Here is a 24,522-nt window from a genome sequence, read left to right on the forward strand (position 1 = left end):
AACACCATATGTTCTTACTTATAAGCGGGAGCTGAATGATGAGAACACATGAACACAGGGAGAGGAACAGTACACACTGGGGCCTGTTGGGTGTGGGTGGGGAGAAGAAGAGTACCAGGATAAATAGCTAATGAATGCAGGGCTTAATACCTAGGTGATGGGTTGATAGGTGCAGCAAACCACCATGGCACACGTTTACCTATGTAACAAATCTGCATGTCCTGCACATGTATCCCAGAACTTAAAATTAAATTAAATTAAAAGAAAAAGAAACGTAATCCCCAGTGTTGGAGGTGGGGCCTGGTGGGAGGTGATTCGATCAGGGGGACGGATCTCTCCTGAATGGTTTAGCATCATCCTCTTGGTGATTAGTGAGTGCTTGCTCTGAGTTTATGTGAGATACGGTTGCTTAGAAGTGTGTGGCACTGTCCCCCTCGCTCTCTTCTCCTCTTCTCGACAAGTGATGTACCTGCTCTCCCTTCACCTTCCATCATGATTGGAAGCTTCCTGAGGCCCCACCAGAAGCAGATGCCAGCACCATGCTTCCTATACAGCATCCAGAGCTGTGAGCCAATTAAACCTCTTTTCTTTATAAATTATCCAACCTTGGGTACTTCTTTATAGCAATGCAAGAATGGACTGATACGCCCACCCTCTATCCATCCAGGGCCATCCATCCATTTAGGATGTCTTGAGTCATTAGCATGAAATAATAACTCTCCTAATAGCAGGCTGGGGTTAGGGGTGACAAAGGAGAAATGACAGACCGGGTGCCTGCCTGGAGGACTCACCGTCTAGAGGACGAGATGGAGAATAGACAGGTAAGTTAATCCCCGACTGGGCTAGTTTCTATGGAGAGGGCTGGGTGCAGTGGCTCACACCTGTAATCCCAGCACTTTGGGAGGCTGAGGCAGGAAAATCACTTGACCCCAGGAATTCAAGACCAGCTTGGGCAACATAGCAAGACCCCATCTCTACAAAAATTTTTTGTAAAAAATTAGCTGGGCATGGTAACGCATTCCTGAGACAGGATTTGGTGCTCCAGTCTGGGGGCAGAATTTCTTCTCTACAAACTGTTTTGCCCTTAAAGCCTTCAACTGAGTAGATGAGGCCCACCCACATCACTGAGAATAATCTTCTTGAAGTCAACTGATTTTAGCTGTCAACCACATCTACAAAATACCTTCACAGCCACACCTAGGCTAGCGTTTGATTCAATAACTGGTTACTAGCCTAGTTAACATGTTAAACCATCCTCCCAACATCCTAAGAGCTATAGGCAGACTCTTATTTATTCCTCATAAAACTACAAGGTATAGGTGTTACTCTCTTCCTGGTTTTACAGATGAGAACAGAGATGTTAAGTAACTTGCTCGGGGGCCCGGTGCAGTGGCTGATGCTTATAATCCTAGCACTTTGGGAGGCCAAGGTGGGTGGATCACCTGAGGTCAGGAGTTCGAGACCAGCCTGGCCAACATAGCAAAACCCCTTCTGTACTACAAATACAAAAAAAATATTTAGCCGGGTGTAGTGGTGGCTGCCTATAGTCCTAGCTACTCAGGAGACTAAGGTGGGAGAATCCCTCGAGCCCAGGAGGCGGAGGTTGCAGTGAGCTGAGATTGCACCACTGCACTCCAGTCTGAGACTCTGTCTCAAGAAAAAAAAATAAAGAAATAAAAGTAACGTGCTCAGGGTCTCACAGCTAATGAGCGATGAAGTCAAATTCAAATCGGCATCTAGCTCAAGCACCCACCTCCCTACTAGCTTTGCTCTCTTGCCACTCTGCCCATGCTGTTCAGAGAAAGGATTGAGGCTGAAAAACCAGGAAGAAAGAAATCAGAGCGGAAAGCTGTGTTGCATCCTGGATGGAAAAGATACTGCATAAGGTCCTGGCAGCTGAGATTGGAAGGAGCAGAGACACTGAAAAGATGATGAGGAGGTGGAATTGGCAGGTCTTGGTGATAGTCTGGTGTGAGGGTGAGGAAGAGGCAGAAGTCTGGGGTGATGACCTGGTTTACGCCTCAGTGACTTGGCAGCCCCTTGGGCTGAGGAAAGGAGCACAGGAAAATGTGCTAGGCACTTCAGAACAGCGCCTGGAACATTCTGCATCGTCCTCCCCCATGAACCTAAAGAGAACAAGCTCATTTCCCCAGGGACACAGGTGATCATACAGTCATTAAATCTCCATCTTTTCCTTGCCAACTCCCTCCACCCCAATGGCCCAAAGTCGTGTCTCACCAGTGGCTCAATAACAGGTGCTGGATCAGACGGCCAGGACCCCGAGGCCCCTGGATGCCAACCTTTCCCAGCTCACTGGATTTGTCAGCTCTCCTGCCCTAGCAAATACCACAGGCGGGGTGGCTTCAACTAGAGGCTTTTATTTTCTCATGGTTCTTTTTTTTTTTTTGAGACGGAGTCTTGCTCTGTCGCCCAGGCTGGAGTGCAGTGGTGAGATCTCCGCTCACTGCAAGCTCCGCCTCCTGGATTCACACCGTTCTCCTGCCTCAGCCTCCCGAACAGCTGGGACTACAGGCGCCCGCCATCACACCCGGCTAATTTTTTGTATTTTTAGTAGAGACGGGGTTTCACCATATTAGCCAGGATAGTCTCGATCTCCTGACTTCATGATCTGCCCGCTTGGGCCTCCCAAAATGATGGGATTACAAGCGTGAGCCACCGCACCTGGCTTTTTTTTTTTTTTTTTTTCTTTTTTTGAGACAGGGGTTTCCCCCATGTTGTCCAGGCTGGTCTCGAACCCCTGACCTCAAGTGGCCCACCCACCTGGGCCTCCCAAAGTGCTGGAATTACAGGTGTGAGTCACTGTGCCCGGCCTTATTTTCTCACAATTCTGCAGGCAGGAAGTCCAAGATCAAGGTGCCAGCGGGGTTTCTCCTGAAGCCTGTCTCCATGGCTTGCAGATGGACAGCCGCTTTCTCACCGCATCCTCCCAGTCTGACCTTTCCTCTGCACATGCATTCTTGGTGGTTTTTTTTTTTTTTTTTTTTTGATACAATGTCTCACTCTGTTCCCCAGGCTGGAGTGCAGTGGCACAATCATAGTTCACTTCAGCCTTGAACTCCCGGGTTCAAGTGATCCTCCTGCCTCAGCCTCCTGAATAGCTGGGACCACAGGCTTGCATTAATATGCCCAGCTAATTTGCTTATTTTATTTTATATTTTATTTTATTTTTGTAAAGATGCGGTCTTACTATCTTGCCCAAGCTGGTCTCCAACTCCTGGGCTCAAGCGATCCTCTCACCTCGGCCTCCCTAAGTCCTGGGATTACTCTGGTGCCTGGTGCTCTTCCTCTTCTCATAAAGACCCCAGTCCTATTGAATTAGGATCCCACTCTCATGACCTCAGTTATCCTGAATGACTCTCTTTTTTTTTTTTTTGATTTTTTAGATTTTATTTTTTATTTTTATTTTTTTATTATACTTTATGTTCTAGGGTACATGTGCACGACGTGCAGGTTTGTTACATATGAATACATGTGCCATGTTGGTGTGCTGCACCCTTTAACTTGTCATTTACATTAGGTATATCTCCTAATGCTATCCCTTCCCCTTTCCCCCACCCCATAATAGGCCCCAGTGTGTGATGTTCCCCTTCCTGTGTCCAAGTGATCTCATTGTTCAATTCCCACCTAGGAGTGAGAACATGCGGTGTTTGGTTTTCTGTTTTTGCGATAGTTTGCTGACAGTGATGGTTTCCAGCTGCATCCATGTCCCTACAAAGGACACGAACTCATCCTTTTTTATGGCTGCATAGTATTCCATGGTGTATATGTGCCACATTTTCTTAATCCAGTCTGTCACTGATGGACATTTGAGTTGGTTCCAAGTCTTTGCTATTGTGAATAGTGCTGCAATAAACATACGTGTACATGTGTCTTTATAGCAGCATGATTTATAATCCTTTGGGTATATACCCAGTAATGGGATGGCTGGGTCAAATGGTATTTCTAGTTCTAGATCCTTGAAGAATTGCCACACTGTCTTCCACAATGGTTGAACTAGTTTACAGTCCCACCAACAGTGTAAAAGTGTTCCTGTTTCTCCACCTGTTGTTTCCTGACTTTTTAATGATTGCCATTCTAACTGGTGTGAGACGGTATCTCATTGTGGTTTTGATTTGCATTTCTCTAATGGCGAGTGATGGTGAGTGATGATAAGACAGAGTCTTGCTCTGTCATCAGGCTGGAGTGCAGTGGCGCAATCTCAGCTCACTTCAGCCTCCACCTCCCAGGTTCAAGTGATTTTCCTGCCTCAGCCTCCCAAGTAGCTGGGACTACAGGTGCCCGCCACCACGCCCAGCTCATTTTTGTATTTTTAGTAGAGACGGGGTTTCACCATGTCCGCCAGGATGGTCTTAATCTCTTGACATTGTGATCTGTCCACCTCGGCCTCCCAAAGCGCTGGGATTCCTGGCATGAGCCACTGCCCCCGGCCCAGAATGACCTCTTTAAAGGCCCTGTCTCCAAGTACAACCCCATACGAGGGCTTCCACGTATGACTTTGGTGGGGGCAGAAACTACTCAGTCTCCTGTACTCACCTTGGCTGTCTCGGCTTCTTTCTCTAGGCTCAGTCAGTGACTTTTTGGATTTTGTGAGAAAAACAAGCATTTGCGCTTCAAAGTGGGAATGGGGAACCACTCACAACTTCCTGTACAAACACGGTGAGAAGACCCTCCTCCCACCGCCCTGGTCTGTCCATGCATGTGAATGGGCTGGAGTAGCGGAAGGGGTGGGATCTGAAACAATCCCAGGCTGGTCCTTCACCAGAGCTTTGGAGCGGGGCTGGTGTCAAGGTGCCCAGGGATCTGATTAGGGGAACCTTCTCTCGGCGGTGTGGTCCATGCTGAAAAATGTGTGGCCTCGCTGCGAGTCCCAGTCATCGTGAAAAGCCTCACTGATGGTTTTCTCTGGTTTTGCAAAAATGCAAAAAACCCTAATTTCTTGTCAGCTAGTCCTGGGACCTGGTCTTAAAAAAAACACTTGTATGAGCCGGCGCAGTGGCTCATGCCTGTAATCCCAGCAGTTTGGGAGGCCGAGGTGGGCGGATCATTTGAGGTCAGGAGTTCAAGACCAGCTTGGCCAACATGGTAAAACCCTGACTCTACTAAAAATACAAAAATTAGCCGGACATGGTGGCAGGTGCCTGTAGTCCCAGCTACTCGGGAGGCTGAGGCAGGAGAGTCGTTTGAATCCAGGAGGCAGAGGTTGCAGTGAGCCAAGATCATCACACTGCACTCCAGCCTGGTGACGGAGTGAGACACTATCTTAAAAACAAAACAAAACAAAACAAAAACCACTTGTATGGGTTTTCTCTTCATGGGGCTTACCCTGTCATTCAGGTGGAGTTGATGTCAGGCTCCTGGGAACTCACACTAAGGCCATTTAATAGTCTCCATAAGCTCCGATGTTCATGGCTAGTGGAGATCACTCATGTGTGTGTGTCTTGCTCTGTTTCCCAGGCTGGGAATGCAGTGGTGCAATCATGGCTCACTGCAGCCTCGGCCTCCCCATCTCAAGCAATCCTCCCATTTCAGCCTCCCGAGTAGCTGGGAACACAGGCACACAGCATCGTGGCCGGCTAATTTTTGTTTTTATTTTCCATAGAGATGGGGTCTCACTATGTTGCCCAGACTGATCTTGAACTCCTGAGCTCAAGCGAGCCTCCAACCTCGGCCTCCCAAAGTGCTAGGATTACAGGTGTGAGCCACCCCACACCTAGCCTTCCCAACTCTTTTATTACAAGACTATAGTGAACATCTTTATGTTTGTGGCCCTGTTGCCCTTGTGCAACTCGGGAAAAGGTGCATCTCCCAGGGGAGTGAATTCTAAAATCTACCCCCTTGGCCAGGGCTGTGTGTGGCCTGGGAAGGGAACCCTGGCTGGATGTCAGTCCTGCTCACCTCTGCTGGGCTGCTTCCTGCCAGGGACACAGGACTTGAGCTGTGTCTGAGCACCATGCCACACAGCTGCCAGGTCTTATGGCCTCAGAATACACTTTCAAGCGTCGAGTCACTGGATCATGGCGATGAGTGTTTTAGCATCAAAATTTCTCTCTGAAGGGGGTGGATGAAGTGGCTTTCTCAGTAGCAATATATGAGAGTGTAAACCAAAAATAAAATTCTAAGCCCCCCACCACCCAACCATCTGAATGGACCTCTCCCCTCAGCCAGGGCACTCCAAAGTTAACCTGAAAAATCGGTTCAGGCCATGATGGGAAGTAGGGGTTGGACGTGCCTCCTTATAACCCTCCTCCCTTTTGGAATTCAGGAAAAGCTGACTAGCAGTCATGTCAACACAGATTTTTCTTTTTCTTTTTCTTTTTTTTTTTTTTTTTTTTTTTGAGATGGAGTTTTGCATTTTTTGCCCAGGCTGGAGTTCAATGGCATGATCTTGGCTCACCGCAACCTCGGCCTCCCAGGTTCAAGCAATTCTCCTGCCTCCCGAGTGACTGGGACTACAGGCATGCACCACCACGCCCGGCTAATTTTGTATTTTTAGTAGAGACAGGGTTTCTCCTTGTTGGTCAGGCTGGTCTCGAACTCCTGACCTCGTGATCTACCCACCTTGGCCTCCCAAAGTGTTGGGATTACAGGCGTGAGCTGCCTCAACACAGATTTTAAGTCTGATAAGAAACATTTACATTCTGTTCTCTCTGAAGCCTGCTACCTGGAGGCTTCATCTGCATAATAAAACTTTGGTCTCCACAACCCCTTGTCATAACCCAGACATTCCTTTCCATTGCTGATAACTCTTTAAACCAATAGCCAATCATATATTTTTATTTTCCATTTATTTATTTATTTATTTATTTAGTGATAGAGTCTCACTCTGTCACCCAGGCTGCAGTATAGTGGCAGTATCTTGGCTCACTGCAACCTCCACCTCCTGGGTTCAAGCGATTCTCCTGCCTCAGCCTCCCGAGTAGCTGGGACTACAGGATCTATCACCATGCTCAGCTAATTTTTGTATTTTTAGTAGAGACAGGGTTTCACCACATTGGCCAGGCTGGTCTCGAACTCCTAACCTCAAATGATCTGCCCACCTTGGCCTCCCAAAGTGCTGGGATTATAGGTGTACAGGTGTTAGCCACTGTGCCCAGCCGTCAATCAGAAAATTTTAAATCTACCTATAACCTGAAAGCACCCCCACCCCTCCTCACCCCTCACCTCCACCCCTCCACCACTTCAAGTTGTCTCACCTTTCTGGACCGAACCAAGGTATATCTTAGATATATTTGATTGATGTCTCATGTCTCCCTAAAATGTATAAACCTAGGCTGTGCCCCGACCACCTTGGCCACACATTCTCAGGATCTCCTGAGGACTGCATCATGGGCCATTGGTCACTCACATTTGGCTCAGAATAAACCTCTTCAAATATTTTCCAGAGTTTGACTCTTTTCATCGACAAGTGGAACCATTCCCAGTGGTACTGTCCTAGTCTGCTCGGGCTATTGTGACAAAATCCCACAGACTGGGTGACTTAAACAACAGATATTTATTTTTTCACCATTCTCAAGGCTGGAAGTCCAAAATCAAGGTGTCTGCGGGTTGGGTTCCTTCTGAGGCCTCTCTCTGCAGCTTGCAGGCAGCACCTTTTCCCTGCATCCTTGCACGGTCTTTGCTCCATGTGTATCTATGTTCTAATCCCCTCTTCTTAGAAGAGCACTATCATTCTATTGGAATGTTTCAAAGTTTTGTTATGCAGATGTGTGAGAGGCATTTGAACCAGAGTGACTCCATCTTGAATGAGGGCTAGGAAAAATGAGGCTCAGCCTTGCTGGGCTGTATCCCAGGAAGTTAGGCATTCCTAGCCCCTAGGTGTTTATGGTTAAGGGAACAGATTAATAATGTTTACTAAACAGACTCAGGCCCAGGAATGTCCTGATATCCTGATATCTTGAGAACAGAAGCATTCCTAATTTTGCTTTAAAAATAATAAGTTCTTGCAAAATATAGTAAATATGGTTTTGTTTTGTTTTGTTTTGTTTTGTTTTTGAGATGGAGTTTCGCTCTTTGTTGTCCAGGCTAGAATGCAGTGGTGCTATCTCAGCTCACTGCAACCTCTGCCTCCTGGGTTCAAGCAATTCTCCTGCCTCAGCCTCCCAAGTAGCTGGGATTACAGGCGTGTGCCACCACACCCAGCTAATTTTTGTATTTTTAGTACAGACAGGGTTTCGCCATGTTGGCCAGGCTGGTCTCAAACTCCTGACCTCAGGCGATCCACCCGCCTCGACTTCCCAAAATGCTGAGATTATAGGCATGAGCCACCGTGCCCAGCCAAAATATAGTAATTATGAAAATCAACCCTTTATCACAAACCCTTGTAGCAGAGCACATCTCCCCATGTTTTTTTGTTGTTGTTTTCCTATATATAACAAAGGAAGGAGGTGATGCATTCTTCCTCTGACTTTCAGGAACACCCTACTCTGTCTTTGGAGTAACTGTTCTTTCACCCCTTTGCTTTCTTAACAGACTTGCTTTCACTTTGCACTGTGGACTCACCCTGAATTCTTTCTTGTGTGAGATCCAAGAACCCTTTCTTGGGGTCTGGATCGGGGCCCCTTTCCAGTAACAGATGGAGGCTCCAGGTAGCAAGCTGCAGAGAGAATAGATTGGAAATGGTGCTTATCAGATTTAAGCTCTGTGTTGATGTTAAATGCTGGTCAGCTTTCCCTAAATTCCCAAAGGCAGGAGGGCATCGTGAGGCATGTCTGACCCTCCCTTCCTGTCACGGCCAGGACTGGGTTTTCAGGTTAACTTTGGAGTACCCTGGCCAAGAGGAAGGGTTCATTCAGATGGTTGAGGTGGTGGGGGGTTCTTATCATTTTATTTTTGGTTTATGCTGTGAAAGGAAAATAAATCTTGGGACCCCAAAATCACCAAGCTAAAGGGAAAAGTCAAGCTGGGAACGGCTTAGGGCAAACCTACCTCCCATTTTATTCAAAGTCACCCCTCTGCTCACGGAGATAAATGCATATCTGATTGCCTCCAGTTGGAAAGGCTAATCAGAAACTGGAAAGAATGTTGGCTGGGCTAGATGGCTCACGCCTGTAATCCCAGCACTTTGGGAGACTGAGGTGGGCAGATCACGAGGTCAGGAGTTCAAGACCAGCCTGGCCAAGATGAGGTAAACCCTGTCTCTACTAAAAATACAAAAATCAGCCCAGCATGGTGGCGGGCGCCTGTAATCCCAGCTACTCGGGAGGCTGAGACAGAGAATCACTTGAAGCCGGGAGGGAGAGGTTGCAGTGAGCTGAGATCGCGCCACTGCACTCCTGCCTGGGCGACAGAACGAGACTCCATCTCAAAAAAAAAAAGAACGCAATCATTTACTTCCTATCTACCTGTGACCTGGAAGCCCCCTCCTGCTTTGAGTTGTCCCACCTTTCCAGAACGAACCAGTGTTCATCTTACATATATTGACATCTCAGGTCTCCCTAAAATGTCTAAACCAAGCTGTGCCCCAACTGCCTTGGGCACATGTCAATATGACCTCCTGAGACTGCGTCACGGGCGTGCGTCCTTAACCTTGGCAAAATAAACTTTCTACACTGACCGAGACCTGTCTCAGAAATACTGGGTTAACAACATTCTCACGTATTGCTGCTGAGAAGGCAGCTTTGTTTGGAACTTCACGCCAAAAACCCCATTAATTACTTCTTTAAAGACCCTGTCTCCAAATACAGTCACATTCTAAGGTACTGGGGGTAAGGGCTTTAACATGTGTTTGTTTATTTGTTTAATTATTTATTTTGAGATGGAGTCTCGCTCTGTCACCCAGGCTGGAGTGCAGTGGCGTGATCTCAACTCCGTGCAACCTCTGCCTCATGGGTTCAAGTGATCCTCCTGCCTCAGCCTCCCGAGTAGCTGGGATTATAGGCACACGCCACCACGCCCAGCTAATCTTGGTATTTTTAATAGAGACAGGGTTTCACAGTGTTGGCCGGGCTGATCTTGAACTCCTGACCTCAAGTGATCCGCCCGCCTCAGCCTCCCAAAGTGCTGGGATTTCAAGCATGCGGCACTGCGCCCAGCCAGGGCTTCAACATATGAATCTGGGAAGGGACAGAAGTCAGCTCCTAGTGAGCAACCTCACGACTGCCGTCTACACTGACAATAATCATTTTCCCATCCCCCTCCCTGCCTTCCATTTACAAGTCTTTCAGTCCCTGGAAGCAGCTGATCCTCTTTCTTCCTGGGCACCGCAGGTGGCATCCAGGACAAGACAATGAGTAGCCGGAAGCACCTCCACCTGGTGGATGCTGGTTTGGCCATCAACACTCCCTTCCCACTCGTGCTGCCCCCGACACGGGAGGTTGACCTCATCCTCTCCTTTGACTTCAGTGCCGGAGATCCTTTCGAGGTAATCGAGAAGGGCCTTGGGGCCGGTCCCGGGTGGGAGGTGGGCTGCAGTGAAGCTGACTTTGAGGAGGCACTGAGGACGTGGGCTGGAAAGTGGGCGGTGGGGAGGTGCTGGCTGGGAAGTCCTGAGAGCCAAATCAACTCACCCATTGCTCCCGAAGCACCCGCAGTTGGCCACGTCCAACGAGCTTCTGATCCATAGCCATCCCAGACCTTCCCGGGCCCCTCTTCCTGGCAGGCGACTCTCCCCACTTCTGCGTCTTGCCTGCCCATTCATACCAGTTTGACCTGCGACAGTCTAGCTCCTCACCTGTGCACCTCCTTCCCCAGGTGTGCATGTGTCCAGCCCCGAGGGCGTGTCTTCCTGCTCATCTGGGCTTCCTGGGCAAATAGTGGCCCTCGATAAATGTTTGCTGAGTGAGAACATACGCAAGTAAATTCGTCCTTAGCATACATTGCACCTTCACCGTGACCACTAGGATCCGTTATCCCTGCCTTCATATCCCGAGTCTGCCACTTACCAGCTGTGTGGCCTGATCCAATGTATGTAACTTCTGTGCGTCTCGGTTTCCTCAGCTGTAAAACTGGGCTAACGATGGCTCCCCCCAGGAGTTGTTCTGTGGTTTAAATTAATACTTGTTAATACATGTGAAGTGTCTAGCACAGTGCCTGCCATTTACTGTGGGGTTTATAAACATTTTCCTCTGCTTCTCTCCTTTCCTCTCCTCCCCTCCCCTTTCCTTCTCTGCCCTGCCCTGCCCTGCCCTCCTTTGGAGACTGGGTCTCACCCTGTCACCCAGGCTGGAGTGCAGTGGTGTGATCATAGCTCACTGCAGCCTCAACCTCCTGGGCTTAAGCGATCCTCCCACCTCACCCTCCCAAGTAGCTGGGACCGCAGGCACACACCATCACGCCAGGCTAGTTTTCTAAATTGTTTTAGAGACAGGGTCCTGCTATGTTGCCCAGGCTGGTCTTGAACTTCTGGCCTCAAGCAATTCTCCTACCACCCAAGGTTAGGATTACAGGCACAAGCCACCCTGCCCAGCTATTTTCTTTAAAAATATATACACATACAATATACATGTACATAATATGTAACTATTACATGATACACACCAATACATAGTAGTATATATAAAATAATCGTGGTAAAACATATCATCTATTATATTTATGTGTAATGTAATATATACTTATATTCACACACAGCTATCAGTTTACATTCTATAATATGAATTAGGAACATCCACCCTCCTCCCCATGCCATGAGCCAAAACCCACTTGTCACCATCTTTCTAGACCCTGGGCCCTGGAATACCCAGGCTTTCTGGTCTTAGGATTTCTGCTGAAATAAAGATCCCAAGACAATATGATTAAGGTGGAACTATCAAGGTCTTGGGAGTCCTTTTCTGCCAAATCTCTGCTGCATGACCCCGAGCGATAGGCTTAACCTTTGAGCCTCAGTTTTCTCATCCTGAAAATGGGAATCACATCATCTGGCTCACAGGAGATCCGCAGAGCCTCTGCACCATGCCTGGTCCATAGCTGGTGTTCAGGATGAACAACAATGCGTATCTGGTGATGATGAGAATAGCAAGAGTAATGGTAAGAAAAACAGCAGCATTTGTTAAACTTCAATCAAAGATGACTTCGGAGACCTACGCCGCCCAGTACTGTGGTTGCCGGCCACATGTGGCATTTGAGCACTTGAGATGTGCCTGGCCCAAGATGGGGTGTGCTGTGAAGATAAAATACACCTCGGATGGTAATGACCGCGTATGAAAAACGCATGTAGAAGACCTTATTCATGATTGGTATATTGACGTACTAGGCAGGTTTCTCCAGAGGGACAGAACCAATAGGACCTGTGTCTAGATGAAAGGGAGTTTCATGATCACAAGGTGGAGCCCTACAATAGGCCATCTGCAAGCTGAGGAAGAAACAAACCAATAGTGCCTCAGTCCGAGTCTGAAAGCCTGGAAAGTAGGGAAGCCCAGCCGGGCACGGTGGCTCACACCTGTAATCCCAGCACTTTGGGAGGCAGAAGCGAGTGGATCACCTGAGGTCAGGAGTTCGAGACCAGCCTGGCCAACATGGCGAAACCCTAAATACAACTAAACTAAAAATACAAAAATTAGCCAGGCATGGTGGCACGTGCCTGTAATCCCAGCTACTAGGGGGTTTGAGGCAGGAGGATCACTTGAACCTGGGAGACAGAGGTTGCAGTGAGCTGAGATTGTGCCACTGTACTCCAGCCTGGGCAACAGAGTGAGACTCTGTCAAAAAAAAAAAAGAAGAAGAAGAGGAGGAAGAGGAAGAGGAAGAAGAAGGAGAGGAAGAGGAAGAGGGAGAAGAAGAAGGAGAAGGAGAAGGAGAAGAAACACTTGTTGAGACTGCATCTCCTTTTGCTAATAAGTGGTTTCTAGTTGTAACACCAGTCCTCTGAACAAAGAAGTCACTTTTGAATACATAAGGAAAAATAACCACATGCTAAAAGGATAAGACATTCCTCTGACATCTTTACTGGGCCATCTCTTCCTCTAACACTTCAGAAGCTTAGAAATTTAAAGTATTCTTTTGTTAGCTGCAAGAACAAGATGAAGGAGAAATGCCCTTTTTCTTGAGATCGCGACTATGAAGTCATGTGGTTATGCAAAGTCTGCATTTGTGTGCAAAACACACACTGAGCTTTTTTTAACTTTTAAGTTCAGGGGTTCAAGTACAGGTTTGTTCCAAAGGTAAACTTGTGTCCTGGGGATTTGTTGTACTGATTATTTCATCATCCAGGTATTAAGCCTAGTACCCATTAGTTATATCTCCTGATCCTCTCCCTCCTCCCACCCTCCAGCCAGCGCTGGGCCCCAGTATTTGTTGTTCCCCTCTGTGTGTCCATGTGTTCTCATCATTCAGCTCCCACTTAGAAGTGAGAACGTGCAGTATTTGGTTTTCTGTTCCTGGAAAAACACTTACACATTTATCTTTTTTTTTGAGACAGAGGCTCGTTCTTATCACCCAGGCTGGAATGCAATGGCGCTATCTGGGCTCACTGCAATCTCTGCCTCCATGTTCAAGTGATTCTCCTGTCTCAGCCTCCTGAGTAGCTGGGACTACAGGTGCCTGCCACCATGCTTGGCTAATTTTTTGCAGTTTTGGCGGGGATGGGGTTTCACTGTATTAGCCAGGATGGTCTCGATCTCTTGACCTCGTGATCTGCCCACCTCAGCCTCCCAAAGTGCTGGGATTACAGGCATGAGCCACGAGCCACCATGCCCGGCCTATCTTTTTGGGTTTTTTTGTTTTGTTTTTGAGACAGAGTCTCACTCTTGTCGCCCAGGCTGGAGTACAATAGCGCTATCTGGGCTCACTGCAACCTCTGCCTTCCGGGTTCAAGTGATTGTCCTGTCTCAGCCTCCCCAGTAGCTGGGATTACAGGAGCCCGCTACCATGCCTGGCTAATTTTTGTATTTTTAATAGAGACAGAGTTTCACCATGTTGGCCAGGTTGGTCTCAAACTCCTGACCTCAGGTGATCTGCCCGCCTTGACCTCCCAAAGTGCTGGGATTGCAGATGTGAGCCACCACGCCTGGCCCACATTTATCTTTATTCTCCTTGCTTAGTTTTGTCAGTTAGCTTGCAGAACTTAACAGATGCCTTTCTAAAACACAGAGACTGAGATGTGTTTTATGTAACTCAGTAACCTCAGTGCTACAGTAATGAGACATGCAGTGTCCTTTTGCTCTGCTTCAAGACAGCAGGGAAGGAGGTCATAGGAAAAAGAATAAATGAAATTTGTTACAACTGAGAAACTACTTCTCATTAAGTTTCCCCATGCTGTCACCTTTATTTAAAATTTATTTTTAAAATTAATTTATCCTACTTCTTTTTGCTTTCTTCAAGTACAGCAAGTAGACAACAGAAACGTACTTTATGGCCAGGCGTGGTGGCTCACTCCTGTAATCCCAGCACTTTGGGAAGCCGAGGCGGGTGGATCACCTGAGGATCACCAGCCTGACCAACATGGAGAAACCCGGTCTTTACCAAAAATACAAAATTAACTGGGCATGGTGGCACATGTCTGTAAACCCAGCTACTCGGGAGGCTGAGGCAGGAGAACCGCTTGAACCCGGGAGGCAGAGGTTGTGGTGAGCCGAGATCGTGCCATTGCACTCCAGCCTGGGCAACAGTGAAACTCTCTCTCAAAAATAAGAAAACAAAAGAAAAGTACCTTCACGGTGACATTGTATTTCTGTTACACAGTGATGATGGAGAATATCTCATTTATCTTCCAAATACCCCTGTGAGGTGGATATTACAGAGCTCCTTTGCAGAGGTGGTGAGAGGCACCCATACCACACATCTCTTTGGGCCCCTGGGCTCAAATGGTCTTCCCATCTCAGCTTCCTGAGTAGCTAGGGCTACACGTGCATGCCCCTATGCCTGGCTAATTGAAAAAAAAAAATTATTGTAGAGATGAGGTCTCCAACATCTTTCTGTGGCAGAGCTGGGATTCAAAGCCTCATCTAGGCACCATTTTCCTTGTCCTCTGAGTCCCACAGCCCCCAGCCCGAAAGGTTACTCCCTAACCTCGCAAATATTGTCTCCAGGTGGGCTCGGCGTGCGGGTGATGGCAGAGGCTCACTCTTTCCCTTACAGAAGATGTTGTCCCTGTCCAAGTTGACCCCTGCTCTGTTGTGTGTCTGGACTGTTAGCTGAGGTCCCGTCAGGTCTCTAGGCCCCAGGGGTCTTCTGGAGAGGTCTTGCAACAGTTTCTTATTGCCTCCTTCTCAGACCATCCGGGCTACCACTGACTATTGCCGCCACCACAAGATCCCCTTTCCCCACGTAGAAGAGGCTAAGCTGGATTTGTGGTCCAAGGCCCCCGCCAGCTGCTACATCCTGAAAGGAGAAACTGGACCAGTGGTGATGCATTTTCCCCTGTTCAACACAGATGCCTGTGGAGGTAGGTGCAGGGGAGAAGCAGGTTGAGAAGCCACCTATGTTAGTCTATTCTCACACTGCTAATAAAGACATACCTGAGACTGGGTAATTTACAAAGGAAGGTTTAATTGACTCAGTTCAGCATGGCTGGAGAGGCCTCAGGAAACTTACAATCATGGTGGAAAGCAAAGGGGAAGCAAGGCACCTTCTTCACAAGGCGGCAGGAAGGAGAAGTGAGTGCCAACAGGGGAATTGCCAGATGCTTATAAAACCATCAGATCAGTCGGGCGCGGTGGCTCATGCCTGTAATCCCAGCACTTTGAGAGGCTGAGGCAGGTAGATCACAAGCTCAGGAGATCGAGACCATCTTGGCTAACACAGTGAAACCCCGTCTCTACTAAAAATACAAAAAAAAAAAAAAAAATTGCTGGGCATGGTGGCACATGCCTGTAATCCCAGCTACTCAGGAGACTGAGGCCCGAGAATTGCTTGAACCTGGGAGGCAGAGGTTGCAGTGAGCCGGGATCGCGCTACTGCACTCCAGCCTGGGCAACAGAGCGAGACTCCTTCTCAAACAAATAAATAAATACATACCATCAAGTCTCGTGAGAACTCACTCACTGTCACGAGAACAGCATGAAGGTAACCACTTCCATGCTTCAATTACCTCCCACGACACTTGGGGATTATGGGAACTACAATTCAAGATGAGATTTGGGTGGGGACACAGCCAAACCATATCAACACCAGGCCAGGCTGAATGGAGCTGCGCTGTGCCCTGGGGGACATCTCGTTATGCTCCAACATCTGACAGTCCAGTGAGTCATCCTGTCCACCCTCGGGCCTGGAGGATGCCAGGCTGCCTCTCTCGGTCTTGCATGCCTCTGCATGTTGCTGCCTCTCTGCAGCATTCTTGTCCTACCTGAATATCCAACGCTTTCCACCTGGACATCCCACATTCCTCATCCAGTCTCAGGTGAGCAGCTGCCTGGAAGGCCTAGAATCCAGGATAGGCGGTATTCCAGGGCCTGATTGTACCACTTCCCACAGTGGACTCCTTTTAGCTTGTCAATCGTGTCTCCTGCAATGAGACTCCCATTAGGGATAAATTGTGTCTGTTTTCTTCCTTCATTTAACAAACACTTGTTGGTTACCTATGCTGCATCAACCGTAGTTCCAGGAGAGGCAGGCTGGAGTAGTAAAGAAGACAGGAAGCGGGGGGCCGGGCGCGGTGGCTCACACCTGTAATCCCAGCCCTTTGGGAGGCCAAGCGGGGGCAGATCACCTGAGGTCAAGAGTGCAAGGTCAGCTTGGCCAACACGGTGAAACCCCATCTCTACTAAAAATTACAAAAAATTCGCCAGGCGTGGTGATACATGCCCGTAATCCTAGCTACTTGGGAGGCTGAGGCAAGAGAATTACTTGGACCTAGGAGATGGAGGTTACAGTGACCCAAGATAGTGCCATTGCATTCCAGCCTGGGAGACAAGAGTGAGACTCTGTCTCAAAAGACTGGAAGGGGTATAGATCATAAAAATATAGATAAATCCATAACCTCATGTGTCAGTAAAACTTTATTTATAAAGCCAAAGTGGTGGGCTGACTGGATTTGGTCTACAACTGTAGTTTGACAAGCCCTGATGTAAACAGACAAAATCTGCAGAATTAATTGTCCAAACTCACGATGCATTTTCTTTATTGGTTTGGTTATGCTTCAGATAATATTGAGGCATGGAGTGACACATACGACACATTCAAGCTCGCTGACACCTACACTCTACGTGTGGTGATGCCACTCTTGGCATTAGCCAAGAAGAACGTCAGGGAAAACAAGAAGAATATTCTTAGAGAGATGAGGAATGCGGCCATGTAGGTGGGAGACCATAGTCACTCTGATGCCTATACTCATTCTGTAAGTATCTGTTGGAGAACTTTCTCTGCAACAGGCAGGAGGGCTGAAGGGGTGAAAAAAGATAGGTGGTTTCTCCCCCACTTGAGCTTGTGTCTCAGTAGCGGACTGACCACGAACAGGGTCAGGAGTGAATGGTTTTCTGAGGAGTGAAGCAGGCTGTGTTTGTTTGCTAGGGTTGCTGTAACAAAATACCATTGGCTGGGTGGCTTCACAGAAATTGATGGTCTCATGGTGCTGGAGGCTGGAAGTGTGAATTCACAGTATCAGCAGTGCTGGTTCCTTCTGGGATCTGTGAGGGAGAATTTGTTCCATGCTTGTCTCTGTGTATATTAGTCCATTTTCACACTGCTATAAAGAACTACCTGAGACTGGGTAATTGATGAAGAAAAGAGGTTTGATTGGCTCACAGTTCCAAAGGCTTAACAGGAAGCATGACTGGGAGGCCTCAGGAAACTTACAATCGTGGTGGAAGGTGAAGAGGAAGCAAGCACATCTTTACGATGGCAGAGCAGGAGACAGACAGAGCAAAGCAGGACATGCTACACACTTTTAAACAACTAGATCTCACGAGAACTCCCTCACCATCACCAAAACAGCAAGGGGGAAGTACACTCCCATCAATCACCTCTCACCAGGCCCCTCCCACAACAAGAGGGGATTACAATTTGAGATGAGATTTGATTGAGAACACAGAGCCAAACCATATCTCTATGAAAGGAAAATGAAATCTCACGACCCCAATTCACTGTGCCAAAAGGAAAAACTTAAGCTGTGGCTGGGCACTGTGGCTCATGCTATAATCCCAGCACTTTGGGGAGCCAAGGCAGGAGGATCACTTGAGCCCAGGAGTTCAAGATCAGCCTGGGGCAACATAGTGAGACCACATCTCTACAAATAACTTTAAAAATTAGCTGGGCGTGGTAGCACAGGCCTATAGTCTCAGCTACTCAGGAGGCTGAGGTAGGAGGATTGCTGGAGCCCAGGAGTTTGAGGCTGCAGTGAACTATGATCGTACCACCCCACTCCAGGCTGAGCAACAGAGCAAGACCTTGCCTGCAAAATAAAAAATAAAAAAATTAAAAATTAAAAATTAAGCTGAAAGCTTAATTAAGCTGAGTCATGCAAGAAACTGTCTTTCCTTTTGTTCCTAGGCCACAGATGAAAGGCCACAGATATCTCCATAGATAGCTTACTCTAGTGATATGGTTTGGCTCTGTGTCCCCACTCAAATCTCATCTTGAATTGTAATCCCCACGTGTCAAGAGAGGGACCTGGTGGGAGGTGATTGGATCTTGGGTGTGGCTTCCTTTATGCTGTTCTCACGAGAGTGAGGGGGTTCTCATGAGATCTGATGGTTTTTAAGTGGCAGTTTCCCCTGCTCTCTCTCTCTGTCTCTCTCATTCTCTCTCGTCTCTCCTGCCACCCTGTGAAGAAGATGCCCTGCTTCCACCATGACTGTATTAGGTTGGTGCAAAAGTAATTGCAGTTTTGCAACTAGAAGTAATGGCAAAAACCGCAATTACTTTTACACTGACCTAATAAGTTTCCTGAGGCCTCCCCAGCCATGTGGAACTGTGAGTCAGTTAAACTTCTTTTGTTTATACATTACCCAGTCTCAGGTAGTGTCTTTATCGCAGTGTGAGAATGGACTCATACAGTTGTAGAAGTCAGAAATCTGAAACGAGTGTTACGGAGCAAAACCCAAAGTGTTAGCAGGGCCGACTCCTGTGGAGGCTCCAGGGGAGAAGCTGTTCCTTGCCTTTTTCAGCTTCTAGAGGCCACCCACATTCCTTGGCTCATGGCCCCTCCTTCAGCCTCTTGCTTCTGTCATCTCATCTCCTCCTTGCTCTGACCTCCTGCCTTGCTCTTATAAGGAAAGACCCATGTGATTCCATTGGACCCACCCAGATACCCAGGATCCTCTCCTCATCTCAGGATCCTTAGCTTAACCTCATTGGCAGAGTCCCTTTTGCCATGGAAAGTCACATACTGGCCAGGAGCAGTGGCTCACACCTGTAATCCCAGCACTTTGGGAGGCCAAGGCAGGCAGATCGCTCGAGCTCAGGAGTTCAGACCAGCCTGGGCAACATGGCAAGACACCATCTCTACTAAAAGTACAAAAAAATAGCAAGACATGGTGGTGTATGCCTATGGTCCCAGCTCCTTAGGAGGCTGAGGTGGGAGGATTGCTTAACCTTCGGTAGCGGAGGTTGCAGTGAGCCCAGATCACACCACTGCACTCCAGCCTAGGTGACAGAGTGAGACCTTGTCTCAAAAAAAAAAAAAAGTCACATATTCATGGGCTCCAGGGATTAGGATAGGGACATCATTGGGAGCCATTATTCAGCCTGCCACAAAGACACAGGCAGGACCCAGATGACAGAAACCAGGGGAAGAGTTAGAATTTTATTTTGCATATAGTGGGAAGCTGTTGTTAAGTTTTGAGCAGGGGAGTAGCTTTATCTGAGTCACCTTTTCAAAGGCCCACCTGGCTCCAGTGTAATTGGTCCCTAGAGAAGATAATTAGCACCCTGAGGACCAGGTTGAGTCAGTGACCTCAGGGTTGCAAGGTAGAGGGAAGAGAAAGCCATTCTGGGCCTCTGGACCAGTTTGTGTTCCCCAGAGAGTTTCCCCAAAAGCTCTGCCTGGCATGGGGCAGGATGATTATTTGCTGCTCATCTGTCTTCTAATGAGGGGTTGTATATTAGTTTGCTGGGGCTGCCATTAAAAAGTACCACAGAAGCTGGGTGTGGTGGCTCATGCCTGTAATCCCAGCACTTTGGGAGGCAGAGGTGGGCAGATCACGAGGTCAGGAGTTCGAGACCAACCTGGCCAACATGGTGAAGAAGCCATGCTCTACTAAAAATACAAAACTTAGCTGGGCGTGGTAGTACTTACTTGGGAGGCTGAGGCAGGAGAATCGCTTGAACCCAGAAGGTAGAGGTTGCAGTGAGCCCAGGTCGTGCCACTGCACTCCAGCCTGCTGACAGAGGGAGACTCCGTCTCAAAAAAGCACCACAGATCAGGTGACTTAAATAACAGACACTTATTGTTTCGCAGTTCTGGAGGCTGGAAGTCCAAGATCAAGGTGTGAGCAGGGGTGGTTTCTCCTGAGGCCTCTCTCCTTGGCTTGCAGATGGTGCCTCCTTGTGTCTACACGTGATCTTCCTCTGTGCCTGTCCATTCCCCACCTTCTCACCAGTAGAACTCAGGGCTTATTTATGCTTATTTGTTGACTCTCTATCCTCATAATAAGATGTACAGCAGTGTGGGGTCAGGAACCACATCACTTTGCCCACCACAGTGTCCATTCTTTCATTCGTTGATTCCACAAACATTTCCTGGATGCCTACTAGATCCAGTCTGCCCAGGTCCTGCAGCCATGGCTGCATACAGGTCAGGTGAGGCTCTTACTCTTGTAGAATGTACCTCCTCCCGGGGGGCAACATGACATAAACAGGTAAACAAAGGAGTCAACAGGATGGCCATGGAGAGTAAGTGCCGTGGAGATGACCGAACGTGCGGTGTGCTGAGGAGTGAAGTGAAGGCTTTTTAGGAAAGGGGCTGGGGGTCTGGGAAGGCATCCTGAGGGACAGACCTTTCACCTGGGACTGAATACTGAGAGGGGGTGGCCATGAGGAAGTCTTGGGGAACAGAATTCTGTGCAAAGGAAAAGTAAATGCAAAGTATCTGGAGTGGGAAAGACCTTGATCTATGTCTTACCTATGTCTATAACATTTTGTACTGATAGAAGGGCATATCTGAGGCTGGGTAATTTATAAAGGAAAGAGGTTTATTTGGCTCATGGTTCTGCAGGCTGTGCAAGAAGCATGGCGCCTGTATCTACTTCTGGTGAAGGCTTCAGGGAGCATCCAATCCTGGTGGAAGGGGAAGGGGAGCTGGCATGTTACATGGTGAGAGAGAGAAGGGAGGAAAGTACCAATTTCCTTTTAACAACCAGATCTCAAGTGAATTAATAGAGCAAGAACTCACTCATTACCACAGGGAAGGCACTAACCCATTCATGAAGGATCCACTCCCATGATCCAAACATCTCCCTCTGGGCCCCACCTCCAACACTGGGGATCAATTTCAATGTGAGATTTGGAGGGGATGAATTTCCAAACTATATCAGTCTATTCAAGGAAAAGGAGGAAAACTGCTATTGCTGGATCAGGGTAGGGGAAGCACGGAATGAAATGTGATTGGAGAGATGGACAGAGCTCAGATCTTGTGAATTCTGGCAGGTATCGTGACATTCGATGTAGGCCAAAGAGTTAGCTCCTAGCCCAGCATCTGATACATGCTTAATAAGCATAGTGTTGGATAAATAAACATTTACACGGTAAACATAGATCACAAGAGCTCCACAGGAGGAGGTGGTGGAGCTCCAGGTCTTCTCAATTCATGAAAGAATGGATGAATGTCTTTCTCCTAAGTCATGTCTGACCTGTAGAGGCTTCCAGATCTTCTAATCTTATCCAATGTGCAACACTTCCTACAAAGCACAGTGGTAACTTCTAACTTTCCTTTCTCCCCAGGCTCTATTACCCGAAGCGTTATGCCCAAAGTTGCTCCTTGGTGTAGATGAGCCTCAGCTTCCAGGGCAGTGTGGGCCTGTTGGCCTACCAGGACCTTGATGTCCACCTGGCCTTCCTGTTCTTCACTCCCTTCAGCCACACGCTTCGTGGCCTTGAGGGCCAATCACCAGTGACCAGCTGGACTGTGATTTTGATAGCATCATTCAGAAGAAGGGGTCCAAGGAGCTGCAGGTGGTGAAATTTGTCCTGCAGGTCCCTTGGGAGATCCTGGAGCTGGAGCATGAGTCTCTGACAATCAGAAAGAAGTATTATGTCCAATGTCCAGATAGCCAAAATGAATGTGGTAGATCAGACCAATGCCTTTAACTGCTCCTTTATTACTGCACTTCCAGCCAGTAGCTCTGTAGAAGTTAGCTCTGTAGAAGTAAGAGCTGGGGATTAAATCATGGGCTGTCTCTCCAGAGCCAAGGGGAGCTCTGAGAATACAACAGGTGCTCAATAAATGCTTGCTGATTAACTGATGGATTAGCTGTGCGTGTGTGTCTTGGTCTGCCACCACCCCTGCTGCAGCCCTTTTCACCCTCTGTGTACCCTTTACTTCTTCCTTTCTTCCCTTCCCCCTTTCCTTTCCATCTTCTTCCATCTATATCTCAGCAATTCAGCATGGTGGCTCCACAGCTGGGCTTGAATCTTACTTCTGTTATCTACTTATCATGAGAACATGGACAAGATCCTTCGCCTCTGTACCCCAGTTCCATCATCTGTAGAATAGACCATCGTGGAGCCTGTGTCCTTGAAAGGCTTAACTGAGTTAATGAGTCTCAAGACCTTAGAATAATGTCTGGCACTGACGGAGTTCCAGAGCAATTATTATTCATACAGGCTTTCCAGAATTAAAGCAGGACTGTTAAGGGATGAACTGTGTGTCCTACCCCCACCAAAAGATATGGCCGTTGTTACCCCCAGTGCCTGTGAATGTGGCCTGCATGGAAATAAGGTCTTTTACCAATGTGATCAAGTGAAGATGAGGTCATTTGTGTGGACGCTAATCCACAATGATTAGTGTCCTTATGAAAAGGGAGGATTTCACCTGGCACCGTGGCTCACGCCTATAATCCCAGCACTTTGGGAGGCCGAGGCAGGCGGATCACGAAGCAAAGAGATCGAGACCATCCTGGCCAACATGGTGAAACCCCATCTCTACTAAAAATATAAAAATTAGCTGGGCTTGGTGGCACACACCTATAGTCCCAGCTACTCAGGAGGCTGAGGCAGGAGAACGGCTTGAACCCAGGAGGCGGAGGTTGCAGTGAGCCAAGATCACGCCACTGCACAGGTTCTCATAACTCTTTGAGCCTGACGACAGAGTGAGACTCTGTCTCAAAAAAAAAAGAAAAAAAAAAAAAAGAAAAGGGGGGATTTAGGAGAGGGGGAGCATTATGACAAATACCTAATGCATGCAGGGCTTAAAACCTAGATGATGGGTTGATGGGTGCAGCAAACCAGCATGGCACATGTATACTTATGTAACAAACCTGCACTGCACGTTCAGCACATGTATCTCAGACTTAAAAATTTTTTTAAAGGGGGGAATTTAAAAAGAGAGACAGGCACGTATACAGAGGGGAGGCCATGTGAACATGGAGGCAAGGATTGGGGTGAGACATCTACAGGCCAAGGGCTGTCAAACTATTGCCAGCAAACCACCAGTCATCCCAAAGAAGACCTTGATAGCAGAAGGATCCAGTTCAGAATTCTGTGTTGCATTCAGTCGTGGCCTTTTTTTTTTTTTTTTTTTTTTTTGAGACAGAGTTTCACTGTAGTTGCCCAGGCTGGAATGCAATGGTACGATCTTGGCTCACTGCAACCTCCGCCTCCTGGGTTCAAGCAATTCTCCTGCCTCAGCCTCCCAAGTAGCAGGGATTACAGGCGTGTGCCACCATGCCCAGCTAAGTTTTTTGTATTTTTAGTAGAGACGGGGTTTCTCCACGTTGGTTAGGCTGGCCTCGAACTCCTGACCTCAAGTGATCCGCCCACCTCGGCCTCCAAAATTGCTGGGATTACAGGTGTGAGCCACTGCACCCGGCCTCGGCCATGTCTTCTTAGTCTCCTCCAATCTCGAATGGTTCCTCAATCTTTCCTTGATTTTCATGACCTTGACATTTTTGAAGCTTACAGGCCAGTTATTTTGTAAACCATCCCTCCGTTTGGGTTCGTCTGACGTCCGATTATGATGAGATTCAGGAATCTTACAGAAGCGATGCTTTGTTCTCGTGACATCCTGCCAGGTGGTGCAAAATTCCAACTTACCACATTACTGATGATGTCCGCTTTGACTAAGATGGTGTTTGCCATGTTTGTCCACTATAAAGTAACTCCTTTTAAACTGGTATTTTGTAGGGAGGTATTTTGAGCTCTGTATATGTCAAACTTCCCATTTACCTTTTTATTTATCTGAGTGTGGACTCCTGGTTTCCTCTGGTCCTGTATAATTTGTTACTATCATTATTTATTTTGACTCTCAAACTGCCCAGTATGGCCAATGGAGCTTCTTCAAGCAGACTCCTGTGTTCTTTCTACATGTTCTCATAACTCTTTGAGCAATTTCTTGCTTTAAGCATAGGATGTTTGTAGGCTCATCTTGTTCTTTTTTTGCCCTAGACATGGAATCAGCCAAATTTCCTAAGCACTCTGGTTTCATCTGGTGGAGAATAGTAAATAGAAGTCAAGATTTGGATGCTAGCGGTGCTC

At 47.7% G+C, this 24,522-nt stretch overlaps 1 protein-coding gene and 1 long non-coding RNA gene across 7 annotated transcripts in view; one reads left to right on the plus strand and one right to left on the minus strand.

Annotated features, from left to right (window-relative positions):
• PLA2G4C (phospholipase A2 group IVC) overlaps window positions 1–24,522 on the plus strand; it is a 65,674-nt gene that overhangs the window by 35,681 nt on the left and 5,471 nt on the right. For 3 of the 6 annotated variants that reach the window (XR_002724576.2, XR_002724575.2, XM_023182714.2), the window contains 4 exons: window positions 4,582–4,677; window positions 10,227–10,381; window positions 15,169–15,340; window positions 17,037–17,230. Coding sequence is in view for 2 of the 6 variants with exons in the window: in XM_023182714.2 (XP_023038482.1) it covers window positions 4,582–4,677; window positions 10,227–10,381; window positions 15,169–15,340; window positions 17,037–17,191 (578 nt within the window). In the remaining 4 variants the exon portion in view is untranslated. Of the gene's footprint in view, window positions 1–4,581; window positions 4,678–10,226; window positions 10,382–10,710; window positions 10,924–15,168; window positions 15,341–17,036; window positions 17,231–21,771; window positions 22,297–24,522 lie in introns of those variants that run through there. The other 3 variants (XR_002724574.2, XM_023182713.2, XR_002724577.2) reach the window with 3 other exon arrangements.
• Window positions 10,128–11,010, minus strand: LOC111520164. The gene is made up of 3 exons (XR_002724579.2): window positions 10,902–11,010; window positions 10,691–10,761; window positions 10,128–10,466 (listed from the first exon to the last, which is right to left on the minus strand). It is a non-coding gene; the product is annotated as an uncharacterized LOC111520164 (long non-coding RNA).

This window comes from Piliocolobus tephrosceles, chromosome 21, assembly GCF_002776525.5.
Source record: "Piliocolobus tephrosceles isolate RC106 chromosome 21, ASM277652v3, whole genome shotgun sequence".
NCBI classification, from domain to species: domain Eukaryota; kingdom Metazoa; phylum Chordata; class Mammalia; order Primates; family Cercopithecidae; genus Piliocolobus; species Piliocolobus tephrosceles.